We start from the raw sequence: 21,318 nt of genomic DNA on the forward strand, positions 1-21,318 counted from the left end.
ATTCAATTTACAACAGGTGGACTCCAAGTTGTAGAAACATCTCAAGGATGATCAATGGAAACAGGATGCACCTGAGCTCAATTTTGAGTCTCATAGCAAAGGGTCTGAATACTTATGTAAATAAGGGATTTCTGTATTTTCATTTGTAATACATTTGCACACACAACCCCCCCCCCCCCCCCCCCTGTCATTATGGGGTATTGAGGAAAAACATTTATTTAATCCATTTTAGAATAAGTCTAATGTAACAAAATGTGGAAAAATGGAAGGGGTCTGAATACTTTCCGAATTCTGTGTATGTGTGTGTTTATATATATATATGGAGTATACAAAACATTGAGAGCATTTGCTCTTTCCATGACAAATCACATTTTATTGGTCACATGCACATATTTAGCAGATGTTTTTGTGGGTGTAGCAAAATCATAGCTCCAACAGTGCAGTAGTATCGAACAAGCAAAGCTTTGGTCTATCCAAAGGGATTTTCTTTGTCCCTGTCAGGTAGAATGGAGGAAAATCAAGGGCACTAGTTATTTATGAATGAAGGTCCATCTACTAGAAACCAGGTCAGAATATGAAAGGAGGAACAGAGAGGAGAATGGAGTGTGTATGCCTGAGTAACATGCTCATGAGTTTGTGTTAGAGACCGAGAGCCTCAGGAGATGGAGGAAGAGGAAATTTAGCCGTCTCTAGTAGTTCGAATTTAGCTGATAAAGAGATAGAGATATGAATGATGCTGTCGACAGTTGTAAGGAATGCATTAACATGAAGCAGTAGTTATGATTCACTTCATGGTTATTAGTTTTATGTCTGGATGAGGTAGTGAAAGGTGTGTTGAGTCTTATAAGATAATATCTTGCTTGAGTTTTTTCAAAGCTGAAGAGATTATGAGCAGGCTAGACAGACTAATGCATTTCTCTTCCGTAGCCCATTGACTGGCCTGTCATCTGTGAAAGAGGAGTCTTGACTCACATTGATTACCTGTTGGATTTTATAAAGTGTAACGTATTATTTTAACTCAGAATGTTATCATTACTCCTGACTGTGCAAATCTTTGCTTAACACAAGTTGCAATAAAATATGCTTTGGAAGGGTGTGTTGGAGATGGGATACTCCATCAGTGTCCTTGCTAGTGAGGAGACATCAACATGTCTTTGGCCTGTTCTGTATGAATGAGACTTATCTCCATATCATGTTTAAATCATTTAAATAACATTGATTCCATCAATTCACCAACAGTCAGTTATTGCAGTGCTACATTTTCAGTCTTGCCATTAGTAAAAAGTATTGTGTTTATGTTTTAGAAACCTATCAGTGTTCAGCACCCTGGGGGTCACCAGGAAGCCCTCCAGAGTCAGCAGGATGTTCACCCTCTCTGCTAAATCACCACCGCCCAAGGTGCCCCAGCCTGAGAGGCTAGACGAAGTCTATGAGGCTCTGAAGAGAGGCCTGCAGTGAGCGCGTGCACACACACACACACACACACACACACACACACACACACACACACACACACACACACACACACACACACACACACACACACACACACACACACACAGAGAGACAGAAAGCACTTTTTCACAATACGTTACTGTCATGCATGCCTGCTCAGACATACAGGAAATTGACATGCCATGTACGTCTCAGGTCTTACCTGCAGGTGCACCAGATGGAGCTGGACAGCCTGAACCAACAGATGAGGGAGTCCAAGAGGAACTCTCGCCTGGTAGGTACCACCAGGGCTTGAATCTGCCTTAAAATGGTGTACGCTCACTTGATCTTGTAATGGGTTTTACTGGACAGTATAATAATGTGATCTTGTTCCTCTTCAGGGGTTTCTCTATGAGCTGGATAAGGTGAGTTTGACCCTGTCTTTTTATTATTCACCCACTCCATTGCACAGTAGCACACAGTAATCATATGAGCTTTCACCAAAACAATCAGACAGCAATCCATTGGTCCCAAATTACATTCTATCCATTATTTTACTTTGAGAATGAAGGTTAGCATCATTTTGAGTCCTTCTTGTGTTTCTTCCAACAGCAAGTAAAAGTGAATGAGAGGTTCATGCGACGGCTTGAGTTCCATCTAAGCAAGGTGAGTCGTGTGTGTGTGTGAGAGAAAGAAAATGGGGAAACAATATTGTGATTTGTTAAATAAACTGTGCTTGTAGAAGTTATTTATCTTGGGTGTGTCAGATAGGAATAGATGTGAAAAGGTGTGTTAAAGTTATGTAAGCTACATACTGTATGTATGTGAAATTAAACAAGTAATGTTAGGTTTTCATTTGATTACAACTGACCACTCAGAGTATGTCTGTAGCCACCCACACACTACAGCAGGCCTAGCAGACAGACAGGGCCTCTAACAGTGATTATGTGGGTGAGTACCTGACAGGTCGCAGTCCAGGGCTAAGGTCCAGCAGCTCTTGGCTTAGTCACTGTACTTATGAGTGAGTGGTGCTTTCTAGTTTTCAAAACCAGCCCTGTGTTTGCGTTGGTGCAACTGAGCCTCATCACACATGCACACACAGTATGGCTGGGTGTGGTTAACTGGCAGGGGGTGGCCTCAGGCTAATCTCACATTCCAGGTTTGTTTTCTGAGCGCTTTAACCCTCCTGAGAGGGCAGGACACTGGCAAGGCTGCTAACCCGACACAGCTGCAGCAGCACAGGAACACCTCCGTCTTCTTCCTCCTCCTTATTTTCCTCCTACCTGTTTGATGTTTGACGTTTGACTAGTTTTTGTTTTACAAGCGGGGTTTGCCTTTGGGAGCCTCTGACCTCCTAGCAGTCAAATGTCATAGCCCATCACCTGGATAAGGAGAGCAGAGTTTTTATTTATTTGAAAGTAAACTTAACCACTTGTTGACCTGCCCTTCCTCTTCCTGGCGGCTGAGTTATGCTGATTGCCCCTCCAGAAGGAAACGCCATTGATTAGTTTTTATTCTGAAGGTTCCTTGAGCTGTCTGTCGCCGTTATAATCATTGGTCAGTACAGAGAATTTAGTAAAACCACAAGTCCAATTCCCTTTCTCCATCTATGGTTAATTTAGGAAAGGGGCAATTTTAGCTAGCTAGCTAGCCACCGGAGGACAACACACTGAGATGCAACAATTCAAGTTGATTCTGTCATTGACGTATGCTCTCAATGCGATTTGATAGGAGTGACTCGAAACTGGCTTCCCTTGACACTTCTTTGGTGCGCCAGGATTTGGTTTCTTCCCCCACTGCACCCAGTCAGATACGCAGGGGAGCACTTCTGCTTTAATCATCACATCAATGGAGAAGCATTTAGGGAATGGGAAACCAACCCTGCTGGGTGTCTGCAGTCATATCTTGTTAAATATGGGAATTTTCCGATAGTCGTTTCACCTACAGTGCATTCGTAAAGTATTCAGGCCCTTTGACTTTTTCCACGTTTTGTAACGTTACAGCTTTATTCTAAAATGTATTAAATTATTTTTTCCTCATCAATCTACACACAATACCCCATAATGACTCTGGTTTCTCTTCATTACGCACAAGCCTTTCGCCTTTTACTAAAGACGTCCAGGGAGAGGAACACTGATTAGTTCAACGTATTTTTGGTAAGGCGGCAGGTAGCCTAGCGGTTAGAGGCAAGTCAGTAAACTAAGGGTTGCCCGTTTGAATCCCAGGTCCGACCGGAAAAATTGGGCAGGAAGTGAGCTGGCGACTGGATGGTTGCTGGTATCGTATCCTAGATGCCATTGTGCCCTTAAGCAAGGCGCTTAACCCCCCACACCAACAGCTCCCGGGCGCCCAGTGTGGCAGCCTCCTGCACCTGTCCAAAACCTTTATGTATGTGTCTTAAGAGGGGTTGGGTGAAAGGTCTACTTTTGGCATGAAAAACAGTCCACCTCCGCCTCTTTCAAAATGTTCTAATAGAAATGGGGTGTGCCTTTTGGTGCTTCATTGTGTCATTCTGGGCATGCGCGCTGTGAGTAACGTAGCTAGTTTCTTAGCTAAGCTAGCCACTGTAACTAGCCAGTAACTCCTCCAGTACTTGATGATGCCATTTCACAGGATTTGTTTTTGGACGAAAGCTGTAGAGATAGGTAAAAAATGGCATTTCAGTAGCCAAATATCTTATTCATCAAATGTTTGGTTTTTACGCATTAAATTACCTAATATGATGGTGTATTGATCGGTTACAGTTTAACGCTGTTATTTTTGTGTTTTTGCCCAAATTTCGGTTGGACCCTGTGTGCAATTGACCAAAAGTTATCTTAATCTACATTTCTGCTTAACCTCTATCAGTGGCGTCAGTTCTGCTCAATCTAGGGTATGGCAAAGTGGGGAGGGGTTTGGAAGTTGGAACTCATTTACTGCATTTCTACACAATTTTGTAACTCTAAAATTTTGTAACTCTAAAATGCTATTTGACAAATGTCCCCAGACATTTTGATGCCAAAGAGCTCCATTTTTGTCTCACAACACTTTCACCCAGTTGTCCTCTGAATCATTCAGATGTTCATTGGCAAACTTCAGACGGGCATGTATATGTGCTTTCTTGAGCAGGGGGACCTTGCGGGCGCTGCAGGATTTCAGTCATTCACGGCGTAGTGTGTTACCAATTGTTTTCTTGGTGACTATGGTCCCAGCTGCCTTGAGATCATTGACAAGAGCCTCCCGTGTAGTTCTGGGCTGATTCCTCACCATTCTCATAATCATTGCAACTCCACGAGGTGAGATCTTGCATGGAGCCCCAGGCCGAGGGAGATTGACAGTTCTTTTGTGTTTATTCCATTTGCGAATAATCGCACCAACTGTTGTCACCTTCTCACCAAGCTGCTTGGTGATGGTCTTGTAGCCCATTCCAGCCTTGTGTAGGTCTACAATCTTGTCCCTGACATCCTTGGAGAGCTCTTTGGTCTTAGCCATGGTGGACAGTTTGGAATCGGATTGATTGATTGCTTCTGTGGACAGATGTCTTTTATACAGGTAACAAACTGAGATTAGGAGCACTCCCATTAAGAGTGTGCTCCTAATCTCAGCTTGTTACCTGTATAAAAGACACCTGGGAGCCAGAAATCTCTCCTTATTTCCCTCATTAAAATGCAAATCAATTTATAACATTTTTGACATGTGTTTTTCTGGATTTTGTTGTTGTTATTCTGTCTCTCACTGTTCAAATAAACCTACCATTAAAATTATAGACTGATCATTTCTTTGTCAGTGGGCAAACGTACAAAATCAGCAGGGGATCAAATACTTTTCCCCCTCACTGTATATACACTGCTCAAAAAAATAAAGGGAACACTAAAATAACACATCCTAGATCTGAATGAATGAAATATTCTTATTAAATACTTTTTTCTTTACATAGTTGAATGTGCTGACAACAAAATCACACAAAAATTATCAATGGAAATCAAATTTATCAACCCATGGAGGTCTGGATTTGGAGTCACACTCAAAATTAAAGTGGAAAACCACACTACAGGCTGATCCAACTTTGATGTAATGTCCTTAAAACAAGTCAAAATGAGGCTCAGTAGTGTGTGTGGCCTCCACGTGCCTGTATGACCTCCCTACAACGCCTGGGCATGCTCCTGATGAGGTGGCGGATGGTCTCCTGAGGGATCTCCTCCCAGACCTGGACTAAAGCATCCGCCAACTCCTGGACAGTCTGTGGTGCAACGTGGCGTTGGTGGATGGAGCGAGATATGATGTCCCAGATGTGCTCAATTGGATTCAGGTCTGGGGAACGGGCGGGCCAGTCCATAGCATCAATGTCTTCCTCTTGCAGGAACTGCTGACACACTCTAGCCACATGAGGTCTAGCATTGTCTTGCATTAGGAGGAACCCAGGGCCAACCGCACCAGCATATGGTCTCACAAGGGGTCTGAGGATCTCATCTCGGTACCTAATGGCAGTCAGGCTACCTCTGGCGAGCACATGGAGGGCTGTGCGGCCCCCCAAAGAAATGCCACCCCACACCATGACTGACCCACCGCCAAACCGGTCATGCTGGAGGATGTTGCAGGCAGCAGAACGTTCTCCACGGCGTCTCCAGACTCTGTCGCGTCTGTCACGTGCTCAGTGTGAACCTACTTTCATCTGTGAAGTGCACAGGGCGCCAGTGGCGAATTTGCCAATCTTGGTGTTCTCTGGCAAATGCCAAACGTCCTGCACGGTGTTGGGCTGTAAGCACAACCCTCACCTGTGGACGTCGGGCCCTCATACCACCCTCATGGAGTCTGTTTCTGACCGTTTGAGCAGACACATGCACATTTGTGGCCTGCTGGAGGTCATTTTGCAGGGCTCTGGCAGTGCTCCTCCTGCTCCTCCTTGCACAAAGGCGGAGGTAGCGGTCCTGCTGCTGGGTTGTTGCCCTCCTACGGCCTCCTCCACGTCTCCTGATGTACTGGCCTGTCTCCTGGTAGCGCCTCCATGCTCTGGACACTACGCTGACAGACACAGCAAACCTTCTTGCCACAGCTCGCATTGATGTGCCATCCTGGATGAGCTGCACTACCTGAGCCACTTGTGTGGGTTGTAGACTCCGTCTCATGCTACCACTAGAGTGAAAGCACCGCCAGCATTCAAAAGTGACCAAAACATCAGCCAGGAAGCATAGGAACTGAGAAGTGGTCTGTGGTCACCACCTGCAGAACCACTCCTTTATTGAGGGTGTCTTGCTAATTGCCTATAATTTCCACCTGTTGTCTATTCCATTTGCACAACAGCATGTGAAATGTATTGTCAATCAGTGTTGCTTCCTAAGTGGACAGTTTGATTTCACAGAGTGTGATTGACTTGGAGTTACATTATGTTGTTTAAGTGTTCCCTTTATTTTTTTGAGCAGTATGTATGTATGTATGTATGTATGTATGTATGTATGTATGTATGTATGTACAGTCGTTAAGTCTGGCTTTTTGGTGTGACCTTTTATTTGTTGGCATTATGGATTTCATAAGCTAATAAAGTATTACTGCCTTTCCTGGTACATTAAGCTTAAGGGTGAACTTATTTCAGGATTTATTTAAAATTTGTAGCAGAGCTAAAAAAAGATGCGACTGATCAGCTCTGTTCCATACCGGAAGCCCCCGCGAGCAAGCATTTTAGCTAGGTAGCCTAGGACAACAAAAACTAAAAGCTTGTATGACTGAGTCATAGACCATTTAGGCGACATAAGAGGATGGCATTGGCGTTTCTCTACAAGTAGGGTGAGTCATGTTTTTTCTACTTGCACGCACACAAATCAGTACCATGGACAGCCACATATTTAGCTTACTTTGATTGGATTAAGTTGGTTTTGCTATTCTTTTTGTTGTCACTGTATTAGACTAAGCATAGGTGATTACATGATGTTTAAATGGTGCTTGAATAGTGGAGGCAGCGGTGCCTGTTTTCTTTGCGACTTGTAACTCGCTGTGGTTCTAAATCAATAGTTGTTTAGTAGTCTAAAAATGTTGGAAACATTCATTTGCTTGACCATGCTGTAGGTCATGTTTGTTACATGCAATATGTTTTGTGGACTTCACCGGAGAGATGTTGCTCTCCGGTTTTGTGGAGAAACCGGCATGGTTGAATTTATTCTGCACTATCATCTTATTGTCTTGGCCTTAGGCCTATATCACGGTCTCAAGGCATACAGTATGTGACCGACCGCCTCGATTCGGTCTTATGTAGCAAAGTTTCAAATGGTGTTTTTTACATTGGATAAAAGTAGACTCGGCTAGAAAATGGTATATCATACACTGCAGTTGAGGAACAATGGGGAAAGTAAGTCTGCTTTGAAAGTTGATCAACTTGTAACCCCACTTTTGAGAAAATGGCACTTTAATGTTTTGGTACACCTACTGGAGAGCTCTTTGTCTACACCCATTCAGTATCGTTCACACCCTCTTAAGCCTTAGCCCCACCCATCTCTTTAAGGATTCACATGTGAGGCCATGTAGTAGACACACACTATATCAAATAAAATCTAGGTTTATTTGTCACATGCACAGGATACAGAAGATGTAAACGGTACAGTGAAGTGGTTACTTGCATAGTAGCAATATCAAAAACATAGTGTCCAGATTAAATATTTTATCATTATTAGATTATGCTTACCCGACACACGTGTCTAAATGCGACTCATTTCAGGAAACTAGGATTATGTCGCATGTCACTACTTTACAGGAGCGGCATTTGAACGTAAACATTTATTTTATTTTATCAAAATGCGATTTTTGGCAGAAATGCCTTCTGGAACATATGAACTTTCATGTGCCTTAATAATAAACTTAGTTGGTTTAGCCTCAGAAAAAGACAGGAACCTTTCAGCTAGCCATGATTGGCTGAGATAATGGATTGGCTGGACATGCTGGCAGACCAATCCAAAACTTATCTCCCATGTACAGTAGCATGCATCTATCTATAATGTGATCTGTTCAGTATGTATTGACAGTCCTTTCTAACGTGCCGTTTTTGAAAAATATAACGTTAGCCATCGAGAACTACAAAAGTTTTGCTACTTTTAGCAAGTGCTATCAACCGATCAGGTTGAAAAAGTGATGGGCTGCGCACGCATAGGCGCACACACACACATGCGTACCCACACACACACATGCGTACCCACACACACACATGCGTACCCACACACACACACTCTACACACACTTATGTTTGGTGGTATTATACATGTTTTATTGTAGATATGTAGTGAGGTAATAATGTTATATGTACTGTTATTGATTTTAGTTTAGTTTTTGCCTTAATTTGTTTGGTCCCTACGAAGAAAGGCAGCTAATGATGAAGTGGAGAATTTGTTGAATTCAATTTGAATTTCAACAATCTTCAAGTTATATAATTGGAATTAGATTATTTGGAACTTTGTAATTGAAATTGAAATTGTAAAACATGTATTCTTTGGAATTTAATTAAATTGGAATTCCCAGTTAATGCACATAGTATCAAATGATTGTTTTAAATTATTAACTTTTATTTCAATTTCTCCAGTATAGCTTTCTGAACAGTGACATGATCAGCTTGATGGAATTAAATTGGAATTTGTGGAATTATTGGGGATAATATTTAATTATTGGAATTTACCTAACATTGGAATTGAATTATCTCTGAATTCCAAGACTGACCTAGAATTTGAAATGAATAAAATGTACAAGGAGAGAGAGAATTGAATTTGTGAATTAAACCCAACCGTGGTAGTCTCAGGTGGCTTTGTTTTTGGCTGCAGTGAGTGAAGTTTAAAGAAGGCACACACTGTTACTCACTCTCGAAAATGTTATGGTTTTACAGGCAGGTAGAGTGCTTCATTGTAAACACACATTGAGAGGGAAGGAAGTTTTATGTTAATGAGAGGATAGTCTTCAAACCAACATGTTGAGACCGTGTTCAGAGAGGGTCATCAGGAATGCAGGTATAGAGTACTGTTGTGTTGTTAAGTGGACCACGTCAGGTGCACTATAGGCCTCTGTGATCATCACCAAATGGAGGGAATGTGACAGAAGAATGTAGAAGATGGCGATGCACCCTCTCACTCACTCATAAAACATTTCCCAAGGAGTCTACTCTAGTGAATGGAGCTCTCATGGTGTTTGTTTACTAATTCATTCAGGCTGGCGGGTTAGCAGCAGCTCAGTGGATCCACACAGTCAGAGTGGGCCTGACATGCTGGGTCACTCACTGTGGTGAATCAGGGTGTCTGAAAGTGGGGAGACAGTGGGCATCTTTTAGTGAATGAGGCACCGAGCTGAAAGCGATGTGCACTGATTCAGAAAACCAGGACAAAGTCAAAACACACAATACCACACTTCTCCTGTGACCTGGAAATAATGTGTGATGTTTTTGACAAGGTGAATGCAAGTTTAATCTGTGAGAGTCTGCTACAATGTTATTTGATGGGACATGCAGACAGTGCTTGTTTTTATATGTGTCGGTGGTTGTACTGTATCTTTCTGAGATTGCCAGCATTTGTCACAGTGAATGAGTATGAATGTGTGTATTCTAAGTGCTTTAACTGTTTCCTGTCTCCCGTAACAGCTTACAGTTCAACAGCTGCCTCCCCATATCTGCTGGCGGATCAATAAAATGTTGTTATATATACAGTACATATGAGATGTGTGAGGAAGTCGTAGAGCAAAAGGTGGCCAACAGGATGCATAGTTCCTAACTTATGTTTATATATGTGTTTGTGAGGCCAGTGGAATGTCCCCATCTGGACTTCGACTGCATTGCAGTTGCGTCTTCATTTTACAGACACACTTTTTTCAGAGGTCGTGAAAGTGTCAAGAACCAAGGGAAGGATTATGGTGCAATTACAGGCTTTAGGGTTCCATGATGATGGAAATAGACCATAGAACTAAATGGATTACTATTATTGAAAATTATTTATGAAGAGGGTGTAGGGTGTATTCTTGAATGGTTGGTGAATAAAATAAACAACAAAACTATAATATACAGGGGATATACAGTAATTGTTTAATCACTAAGGGACAAATTAAATTAACCACCCATAACTGTGTTTTGTCCTCCTCAGGTTGACGAGCTGTATGAGGCCTACTGTATGCAGCGCCGGCTGAGGGATGGGGCCAATAAAATGGTGAAGGCTTACACAGACTCCCAGGGCAGCCGCGAGGCCAGAGAGAGCCTCTCGGAGGCCAACAAGGGCTACAAAGAGTACACAGAGGTGAGGGATGTGAGAGGGGACTGTGGTCAATGAGGGAAGGAAGGGAGGGGGAACAGGGTAAGATGGGTAGGGAGCTGTGGATAGTCAGTGTCCTAAAATGGATTTCAAAGACTGCAGGGTAACCTGACTAAGAATAGGTGTTCTATTCTGATATTAGTACAATGGTTGTAGTTTTGACTGACTGATGTTTTTGCTTAACGTTCTCTCTTTGCAGAACATGTGCATGTTGGAGAGCGAGCTGGAAAACCAGCTGGGAGAGTTCCATGTGAAAATGAAGGGTACGTTCATTTTAGTCAACTGCTTCCTCTTCCCTGTCTGTTGTGACTCCAGACTGTGTTGGTCTATTTCAATCACACTGTTGCGTTGTTAGTGTTTGTATGTGGCCTTGAAGCTTTTTGTTTGTGTTGCAGGTCTAGCAGGGTTCGCACGGCTCTGTGCTGGAGACACATATGAGGTGAGTTTCTCTCCCTCTCCTCTCTCTCTCTCGCGCGCTCTCTCTCTCCACTCTAGCATGGCTGCCCCAGCATCATCATTCCTGTAAGGCTAAGCCTTATTGCTGTTGGAGGGAGTGGATATGCTACCAGTGGCGGCTGCTGATTGGCTGAATACCAGGGGCGTGAGGAGCTTGGTGTTGTCTTTTAGAAAATATATAAAGCTATCTGTGCATTTGAACAACCTTGTAAATACACGTATTTCACTTTTGCATGTCAAAAACCGAACAACCTCTGCTGTATAAGCTGCCACTGTTTTGAACATATTATATTATTTAGAACTAGTGCACTAGGGAGAACGCAACAAGCTTTTTTAAATTGAACCTTTATTTAACTAGGCAAGTCAGTTAAGAACAAATTCTTATTTACAATGACGGCCGACCCTGGCCAAACCCTTACCCGGATGATGCTGGGCCAATTGTGTGCCGCCCAGTCATGTAGTGACGCCTCTAGCACTGAGATGCAGTGCCTTAGACCACTGTGCCACTCAGGAGCTTTTTAAAAGCATGCCGACGCATTAGGTGTAAACACATTATCTAACTGGGGTAGCTAGCTAACATAATGTCTCAAATCAAATGTATTTATATAGCCCTTCTTACATCAGCTGATATCTCAAAGTGCTGTACAGAAACCCAGCCTAAAACCCCAAACAGCAATCAATGCAGGTGTAGAAGCACGGTGGCTAGGAAAAACTCCCTAGAAAGGCCAAAACCTAGGAAGAAACCTAGAGAGGAACCAGGCTATGAGGGGTGGCCAGTCCTCTTCTGGCTGTGCCGGGTGGAGATTATAACAGAACATGGCCAAGATGTTCAAATGTTCATAAATGACCAGCATGGTCAAATAATAATAATCACAGTAGTTGTCGAGGGTGCAACAGGTCAGCACCTCAGGAGTAAATGTCAGTTGGCTTTTCATAGCCGATCATTAATAGTACTCTAGAGAGTTGAAAACAGCAGGTCTGGGACAGGTAGCACGTCCGGTGAACAGGTCAGGGTTCCATAGCCGCAGGCAGAACAGTTGAAACTGGAGCAGCTCTAAAACCTTGATATTCATCAGTCCATGGTAAGACAATTTGTCTATAAATGGAGAAAGTTCAGCACTGTTGCTACACTCCCTAGGAGTGGCCATCCTGCAAAGATGACTGCAAGTGCACAGCACAGAATGCTCAATGAAGTTAAGAAGAATCCTAGAGTGTCAGCTAAAGACTTAAAGAAATATCTGTTACATGCTAACATCTCTATTGATGAGTCTACGATATGTGAAACACGAGAACAAGAATGATGTTCATGGGAGGACGCCACGGAAGAAACCACTGCTGTCCAAAAAAAACATTGCTGCACGTCTGAAGTTTGCAAAAGTGCACCTCGATGTTCCACAGCGCTACGGGCAAAATATTCTGTGTGACAGATGAAACTACAATTGGGTTGTTTGGAAGGAACACACAACACTATGTGTGGAGGGGGAAAAAACATCCCAACTGTAAAATACGGTGGAGGGAGTATCGTGGTTTGGGGCTGCTTTGCTACCTCAGGGCCTGGACAGCTTGCTATCATCGCCGGAAAAATCTATTCCCAAGTTTATCAAGACATTTTGCAGGAGAATGTTAGGCTACCTTCTGGAGTGGTCCATTCAGAGTCCTGACCTCAACCTGATTGAGATGCTGTGGCGTGACCTCGAGAGCAGTTCACACAAGACATCCCAAGAATATTGCTGAACTGAAAAAGTTTTGTAAAGAGGAATGGTCCAAAATTCCTACTGACCATTGTGCAGGTCTGATCCACAACTACAGAAAATGTTTGGTTGAGGTTATTGCTGCCAAAGGAGGGTCAACCAGTTATTAAATCCAAGTGTTCACATACTTTTCCCACCCTGCACTGTGAATGTTGACACGGTGTGTTCAATAAAGACATGAAAACGTATAATTGTTTGTGTGTTATTAGTTTAAGCAGACTGTGTTTGTCTGGGGGGGGGGGTAAAATTGGCCAGGCTTTTTTGACCTACCAGATCCGTGATGACAAGGTTCTAGCAAGTGTATCCCTCTGTCCTTCTCTTCTTGTTGGATGTAGTTGACCGGTTAATCAGGTCCCAGGCTCCCATGACTGTGTTATGATTTATTTATTTACAAGTTAATTACAATTTGCTTTAGCGCCATCTGTACCTGATAGAGCAGATTTAGTCTCATGTGCGGAAGTAAGCCGTCTGGCACGAGAGACTCATTGGGAGGTAGACTAGAGCAGACCCAGGGGTTCTGACTCAACGGATGCAGATTTGAGCGCCCCAGGACGGTTCATTTACTTTGAGCTCTTATAATTCATGTGGGGCAGTAATTAACTGAACAGCTTGTTTTTAACAATATATTTTTGAAACAGGAAAATGTAGACATTTCCACACTTTTGAGCATTTAGAACATAATCCATGAATTATATAATAGTATTTTTTATTTTAAAAATATAACTTTGCTGTTGACCAATCACAAGCGGGGTGCCACCCCTAACGCCCTAATGGGCGGGCCGCCGCTGTATGCTACAGTAGCATGGCCTCTTGGGGGGCTGTCTGGGGGGATTAGCAGGAGGAGCAGGGTAATTGGAAAAGGAAAAGCGTTAATGTGTCAGCACTGCCTCTGTCTAACATGCATAGATTTAGTGATGATTGACAGCATAATCGATGGAGTGAGTCAGTGGAGCGCTGCGTTCCCTCCCTGGGGGAAGGCAACTATAAACAGAACCTCCAGAGTTTGGCTCAACTTCAGCAAAAACACAAATGACTCAGCGATGACTTGAGAATAGGGAAATGTGTGACGAGCAAAATGTGAGTGTCTGGCTCATTTTTGTATCTGTCTGCTATGCCTTCTAGAACCTAAACCTGACCTCTGACCTTTTAGATCTTTATGAAGTATGGGCGGCAGCGCTGGAAGCTGAGGGGAAGGATTGAGATCAACTGCAAGCAGGTGTGGGACAGCGAGGACATGGTCTTCCTGCCTCTCATCACAGAGTTCCTATCAATAAAGGTACAAAGCAGAAAATCCTGGTCTAAAACATGCGCGCACGCACGTACACACACACACACACACACACACATACACATGCACACACGCGTGCATATAGGCACATGAAGACACAAACACACACAGACTGTCAATCACATTCAGAGAGTCACATCTGCGTGTGAAGCAAAGACACTGAGGTAATGGACATAACAGCGCAGTGAAAGGAGAGCAGCTGGATCTCGACTTGTTTTTCTCCCTGAATGATTCCATTACTTTGCACAATGTCACAGGATTGGAAAGTTAAACTGAGGGGGTCAGGAGACATGGATCTGGCTGAATTTCCATATAGGATTTACCCCAGTGTTTTACCCAAAACAGCGGGGTAAATATTTCTGTTTCCATCTACGCGGGCCGGCACCCGTGTTTCACTGGGCCATGGCGCCGAAGGACCTGCTCTCACTTGGGGCCAAAGCCAGGCCACTGGTACTTTTCAGCTGGCATTTACAGTTGAAGTCGGAAGTTAACATACACTTAGGTTGGAGTCATTAAAACTCGTTTTTCAACCACTCCACAAATTTCTTGTTAACAAACTATAGTTTTGGCAAGTCGGTTAGGACATATACTTTGTGCATGACACAAGTAATTTTTCCAACAATTGTTTACAGACAGATTATTTCACTTATAATTCACTGCATCACAATTCCAGTGGGTCAGAAGTTTACATACGCTAAGTTGACTGTGCCTTTAAACAGCTTGGAAAATTCCAGAATATGTCATGGCTTTAGAAGCTTCTGATAGGCTAATTGACGTCAATTGGAGGTGTACCTGTGGATGTATTTCAAGGCCTACCTTCAAACTCAGTGCCTCTTTGCTTGACATAATGGGAAAATCAAAAGAAATCAGCCAAGACCTCAGGAAAAAAAAAATGTAGACCTCCACAAGTCTGGTTCATCCTTGGGAGCAATTTTCAAATGCCTGAAGTTACCACGTTCATCTGTACAAACAATAGCACGCATGTATAAACACCATGGGACCACGCAGCCGTCACACCGCTCAGGAAGGAGACGCGTTCTGTCTCCTAGAGATGAACATACTTTGGTGCGAAAAGTGCAAATCAATCCCAGAACAACAGCAAAGGATCTTGTGAAGATGCTGGAGGAAACCGGTACACTAGTATCTATATCTACAGTAAAACGAGTCCTATATCGACATAATCTGAAAGGCCGCTCAGCTAGGAAGAAGCCACTGCTCCAAAACCGCCATAAAAAAAGCCAGACTACGGTTTGCAACTACACATGGGGACAAAGATCGTACTTTTTGGAGAAATGTCCTTTGGTCTGATGAAACAAAAATAGAACTGTTTGGGAATAATGACCATCGTTATGTTTGGAGGAAAAAGGGGGATGCTTGCAAGCCGAAGAACACCATCCCAACCGTGAAGCACGGGGGTGGCAGCATCAGGTTGTGGGGGTGCTTTGCTGCAGGAGGGACTGGTGCACTTCACAAAATAAATGGCATCATGAGGAAAGAAAATTATGTGGATATATTGAAGCAACATCTCAAGACATCAGTCAGGAAGTTAAAGCTTGGTCGCAACCGAGTCTTCCAAATGGACAATGACCCCAAGCATACTTCCAAAGTTGTGGAAAAATGGCTTAAGGACAACAAAGTCAAGGTATTGGAGTGGCCATCGCAAAGCCCTGACCTCAATCCTATACAAAATGTGTGGGCAGAACTGAAAAAGCAGAACCAAAATTCACCCAACTTATTGTGGGAAGCTTATGGAAGGCTACCTGAAACGTTTGACCCAAGTTAAACAATTTGAAGGCAATGCTACCAAATACTGATTGAGTGTATGTAAACTTCTGACCCACTGGGAATGTGATGAAAGAAATAAAAGCTGAAATAAATCATTCTCTCTACTATTATTCTGACATTTCACATTCTTAAAATAAAGTGGTGGTCCTCACTGACCTAAGACAGGGAATTTTTACTAGGATTAAATGTCAGTAATTTTGAAAAACGGAGTTTAAATGTATTTGGCTAAGGTGTATGTTGACTTCAACTGTACATAGCCCTAGTTATGGAAACACAATTTCCCTAGTTTAACATAGGTGTGTATACGCTGGTGTTAGTTGAAAAGAAGTCAGAGAGAGGAAAGATGAGGAAGAGACCAAGGTTATTATCATAAACTAAATGTACTACTTAATTTGAAATCATTGGGTTGGTGTAAACATGGACGAGAGGGTTTCTTTCCACCATATTTTTTGCTCCAGTCTCTGCGCTATTCCTTTTAAATCCATGTCACATTGAGATTGACTTTATAATTTTATCCTAACCTTACCCATCACCTTATGTATTACTTCCCCCCCAGTTGCAAGAAATGCCATCCAAAAAACACAATCTATACAACACATGGTTCCTGGCCTCCTTTTATGCTTTCTGTCCATAACACTGCAACTAAATCTGAAACAAAATAATATAAAACAAAATAGAAATATTTCTATACAACTAAATAAAACCTAGCAAATCAGGTCTGAAAACTGAAACTAAACTGAACTTCTAATAAAAAACGAATAGAGAAAAATATAGCTGCTAGCAGCAATGAACGGGGTTCACAGGATGACAGAAAGGACAAAATATCAGTTATGGTTCCAATGACATCTATAGTGACAACAACTGGTCTGATGCAGCCATCTAAGGTTGCAGTGACTTTATATTCACACAACCTCTAAGGACATATACATTTACATTTACATTTAAGTCATTTAGCAGACGCTCTTATCCAGAGCGACTTACAAATTGAGATACTATACATAAGGTTTGCATACCAGATATCATGGCCCATGTCCATCGGTTCAGTTCTTATAGTTCTGGTGTGATATGGTCTCATCTAGTGGTGTTGCATGGCTGACTTTTTAATGTAGCAAGTAATCATTCTCAAATTCCTCCAGATTTGGTATATAGGCTCAATCTGATTTTATAATTCCTGAGCAGAAACTTTAGTAATTTTGCATTAGAGTATGTGCAAACGTCCTTCTATAGGTACCGTGCGGCCATTTTTGAATGCAGCCACATTTTCCCCCAACCAATTAAAGACTAATGGAATGAGTCTAAATACAAAATCTGGGGTGAATCTGACTTATGGTTCATGAGGAGAAGATTATCGCAGATTTTGAGCATTAGCGTAACATATGCAAATAATGAATTAATAGTTTCCTTGTTTTTTTTTCAAATTCCGTTTGGTTCATTTTAGGGATGTCCATGATAGCGATGACAAGTTTCAAGTTGATAGGCCACTGTGGAGTGGATTTACAGTGATTCAAATGAAGATGGAAAGTCTGATTTTAGATTCGTCAATAGCTCAGCCATCTTTAAACAAATCCCTTTTCTCAAACTAAGTTAAGACATGTACCATGGGCCTACATTCCAAATGTGGTGTCATTTGGCCCTATGGTTCATTAGAATAAAAAACATTTGCATATTAGCGTATGTGCTAGTATGCATCTACTGGTATAGTGTGGCCGTGTTTGAATGCAACAGTGTTATTTTCTGAAACTCTTTTTGGGACTTTTTTTACACTGCTGCTACTCACTGTTTATTATCTATGCATAGTCACTTTACCCCTACTTACATGTGCAAATTACCTTGACTAACCTGTACCCCCGCACATTGGCCCGGTACCCCCTGTTTATAGCCTCGTTATTGTTACTTACATATTATTAATTTTTTTACTGTAGTTTATTTAGTAAATATTTTCTTAACTCTTTCTTGAACTGCATTGTTGGTTAAGGGCTTGTAAGTAAGCATTTCACGGTAAGGTCTTCACCTCTTGTATTCGGCGCATGTGACAGACCAAATTTGGAGTGAATCTGACTTTTATTCTGAGAAGAATAATTTATTATTATTTTACGCATTAGCGTTATATAGTCAAAGTGAATTGTAAATGGTTTCCTTAATGTTTAAGATGTCAATGCCAAACTTAACATGGTTCATCATGGTTATGTCTTTGTTGACCCAAAAAGTTTCAAGTTATTAGGCCATTGTGAAGTGGATTTACGAAGGATTTAAATGGACACGTAAAATCCTCAGCCATCTCTTAACCAATCCCTTGGCTTTTGTCAAACTAAGTTAAGAGATGTGCCATGGGCCTCCTAACTAATAGCTAATTTGGTGTTATTTGGACTTCATTATTGGGTTCATGCAAAGTTTTCCCAAGTTTCCCAAGATGGAGGAAAATCTATCCTGATGGACCTTATGGGTCCTTGAGGTAAATTTGTTCAGCATAATGAAAGAGACCTACATACAAAGTTTCAAATCCCTGGGTCAAATGGAGAAGTGGATATGAGGGTTTAAGTGAGACTGATTAAAACAGTGCCACCTGTATGCCAATCGGCACCAGTCTTTTTGACCAAGTTACCCATGGCCTCTAGTTTCTGTGGTAACTTTTTTTTTCTAATTTGACAATCTATGCTTGAGTTATTTGACCAAGTCAAGGAACATTTTAATAATAAGAATTCAGACAATAACAATAGGTTTCACCCCATACTAATATAATAACCTTGAGAGAGAAATAATTTACAATGGATAATAATGTGAAATCAGTGATTTTGTATAACAGTCTAATTTTGATAGCCAATAGCTAGGTTTCCATCCAATTGGTGACAGATTTGCATATGAATATTCTCAAATCTGGATTTTCCCAACAGAGATGTCTTTCTATCAATTTGACTTGTTGCAGATAAAAAGCTGTGCGTGAGGACCTAGTGCACATAGAACTAACTTTTGCGGTTAAATTCCCATCTACTGAATAAAACAATTCAAGTAAATGGGTTTCCATCGCATTTTCAACTCTACTGATAATTTTTTTACAATTTTTTTGTTTGTTTATATAGCGAATGTGCCCACTCTGGTCTTTGCATGTGTGCTCTAGCCAACAGCGCACATATACAGTCCGGGTAGGCTACATGATGAGAGAACTATTATGGACAAAAGAGTGAGAGAGTTTTTATTTGTCAAACGGCAGCCAAGCATCGATCATCATGGCACCAGAATAAGACCTTTGATATTTATTGGAAAGGAGCATCAAGCTCATCACTGTGCACTTTCACCAAACTGTGAAGTTCATAATTTATTTCTTCTGTAGCCTAATAAACTGCGTGCTTTCCCGAGTCATAGTGGGAAGACCACACAACATCATCCCGTGACTCCCAAGTTTACTTTAATATGATGGTTATCATATCGATCTTTGCGCATAAAATATTTTTCACCACTATTTCTCACATAATTAATTTTACAGACACAAAAAAATATAACCTTGTCTAGCGTGTTTTGTTAACATTTGGGAAGTTTACTGACAAGTTTGTTGTTCAATCAGGGCTGTCGTGACATTTTCTATCCAACTTGTGCTTTACTCGCATAAAAAAGTTGGAACGGAAACCTGGTTAATGCTTATCAAAATCAGCTATTAGTGTGGTGTTTGGAGCGATTTAGATCATAACTGAATCACTGATTTTGATTGGTCTTACTCTGGTTCCCTAGGTGACAGAGCTGAAGAGCCTGGCCAATCACGTGGTGGTGGGAAACGTGTCGTGTGAGACCAAGGACCTGTTTGCTGCTCTACCCCAGACGGTGGCAGTGGACATCAATGACCTGGGGACCATCAAACTGAGCTTGGAGGTCACCTGGAAGTGAGTGGCCCAATGTGGCTTCTGCTTTGAAGTGATAAGGATATTAAGGTTGTATAGAAAGAGGGACTGTGTGTGTGCATACATTTGTGTGTGGGTCTAGTAATACGTTTCTGTTCTCTTTTTATCACTGACAGCCCCTTCGACAAGGATGACCAAGCCTCGACCGCCAGCACGGTCAACAAACCCCCCACGGTGAACAAACGCTTCTCCACCTACAACCAGAGTCCTCCTGATACCCCCTCCCTACGGGAACAGGCCTTCTATGTGAGTACCCTAAACCTCTAACTGTCCTCTAATCAGTGTTCTTTTTCATAATATGGCCCATAATCCACAGAATAATGAACTGTACTCAGGGCTCAAGTATTTTGCTGTGTGACCTGGAGTTTTATTTTGTGAGCACCAGTTAGACTAAAAGAAAATCCCCAAACTGTCTCTACACTGCTCCAACAAGACAGGCTGCCTCCCGCTGCTGCTTGTTTCCAGTTCCCGGGCCACACACACACACCAAGCCCTGCCCCCTGTCACTCAAGCAGGCATAATACAGTAACTCCATGCTGTTTATTCTCTCTTGCTCTCAATTCATGCACACAACATATGCTTCCAAAACAAGAATGATGCCACAGAGTTTCTAAAGCCAGATGCGCAACATTCTGAGACTTCCGGGAACACTTGCAAAGCAGACCAGGCTGGGGTTTGGAGTTTGAGAAGTCAATGAGAAAAGTGAAATATTCTTCCTTGGTTGATATATTTCTCGAGCCAATGTCTTAAGTAGTTGAACATGTTTTTACTCCAACCTCGTGAACGTGACAAACTGACACGTTTTCATTTTAGTCAAAAACAACTTCATATGGATTTGACAGCCTGCACATGCGCAGTTCGGCTCGAAACAACTGTTAGACACGATTGACGTGTTTCTGCGCATGAGTTTAGCTAGCCAACGTCACCATGCCATTGCATTGTGATCTGGGATTTCTATTGGAGAAGCAGTTTCTGCCCATGTTCATACTGTACTTCTTTGGCGAGGCTGCTTTCCACATTGCTTCTAAGTATGAATCCATGTTTTGTCTATTATACTATCAGTTTGTGTATCTTGCTCTCTGCAAAACATGAGTTAGTCTAAAGAAGCTGGCATGTGCCTAAAATGATGCTAACTAGCTAGCTAGCTATGTACTACTAAGGCAAAGCAAACGTTAGCGCTAATACAGGTTGCTACCAGTGGAGGTGTAGATCAGAGTGTTGCTTGTGCAACGACATGTTCTGAATCAGCTAGCCTATTCTAAAATCTGTGTCTATGCAACATCTATTCAACTGTGATTAGGGTCCCTGGGAAACACTGACCATATAACTACTACCTGTTTTAGTTTTTTCACTACTTGTCATGCCAAACAACATCAACCATAGAATTAGAATAGTCATTTTATTTCTATGATTCCAACAGTTTGCCCAAGTGTTTTGATCTACAGGGATATCACAAGTCAAATTGCAATATT

The 21,318-nt window shown here is 42.1% G+C and overlaps 1 protein-coding gene and 1 non-coding gene across 4 annotated transcripts in view; both read left to right on the forward strand.

The window, feature by feature from the left end:
- The window catches only part of LOC139584750 (rho family-interacting cell polarization regulator 1-like), an 88,418-nt gene that overhangs the window by 40,048 nt on the left and 27,052 nt on the right, over positions 1-21,318 (forward strand). For all 3 annotated transcript variants that reach the window (XM_071416933.1, XM_071416932.1, XM_071416931.1), the window contains exons 3-12: positions 1,305-1,454; positions 1,651-1,729; positions 1,836-1,859; positions 2,047-2,100; positions 10,512-10,661; positions 10,876-10,939; positions 11,072-11,115; positions 14,034-14,159; positions 19,680-19,828; positions 19,963-20,092. In XM_071416933.1, coding sequence (XP_071273034.1) covers positions 1,305-1,454; positions 1,651-1,729; positions 1,836-1,859; positions 2,047-2,100; positions 10,512-10,661; positions 10,876-10,939; positions 11,072-11,115; positions 14,034-14,159; positions 19,680-19,828; positions 19,963-20,092 — 970 coding nt within the window. The remainder of the gene's footprint in view (positions 1-1,304; positions 1,455-1,650; positions 1,730-1,835; positions 1,860-2,046; positions 2,101-10,511; positions 10,662-10,875; positions 10,940-11,071; positions 11,116-14,033; positions 14,160-19,679; positions 19,829-19,962; positions 20,093-21,318) is intronic.
- Positions 3,499-3,610, forward strand: LOC139531161 (U5 spliceosomal RNA). The gene has a single exon (XR_011666268.1). It is a non-coding gene; the product is annotated as a U5 spliceosomal RNA (small nuclear RNA).

This window comes from Salvelinus alpinus, chromosome 9 (genome assembly GCF_045679555.1).
Source record: "Salvelinus alpinus chromosome 9, SLU_Salpinus.1, whole genome shotgun sequence".
NCBI lineage: Eukaryota > Metazoa > Chordata > Actinopteri > Salmoniformes > Salmonidae > Salvelinus > Salvelinus alpinus.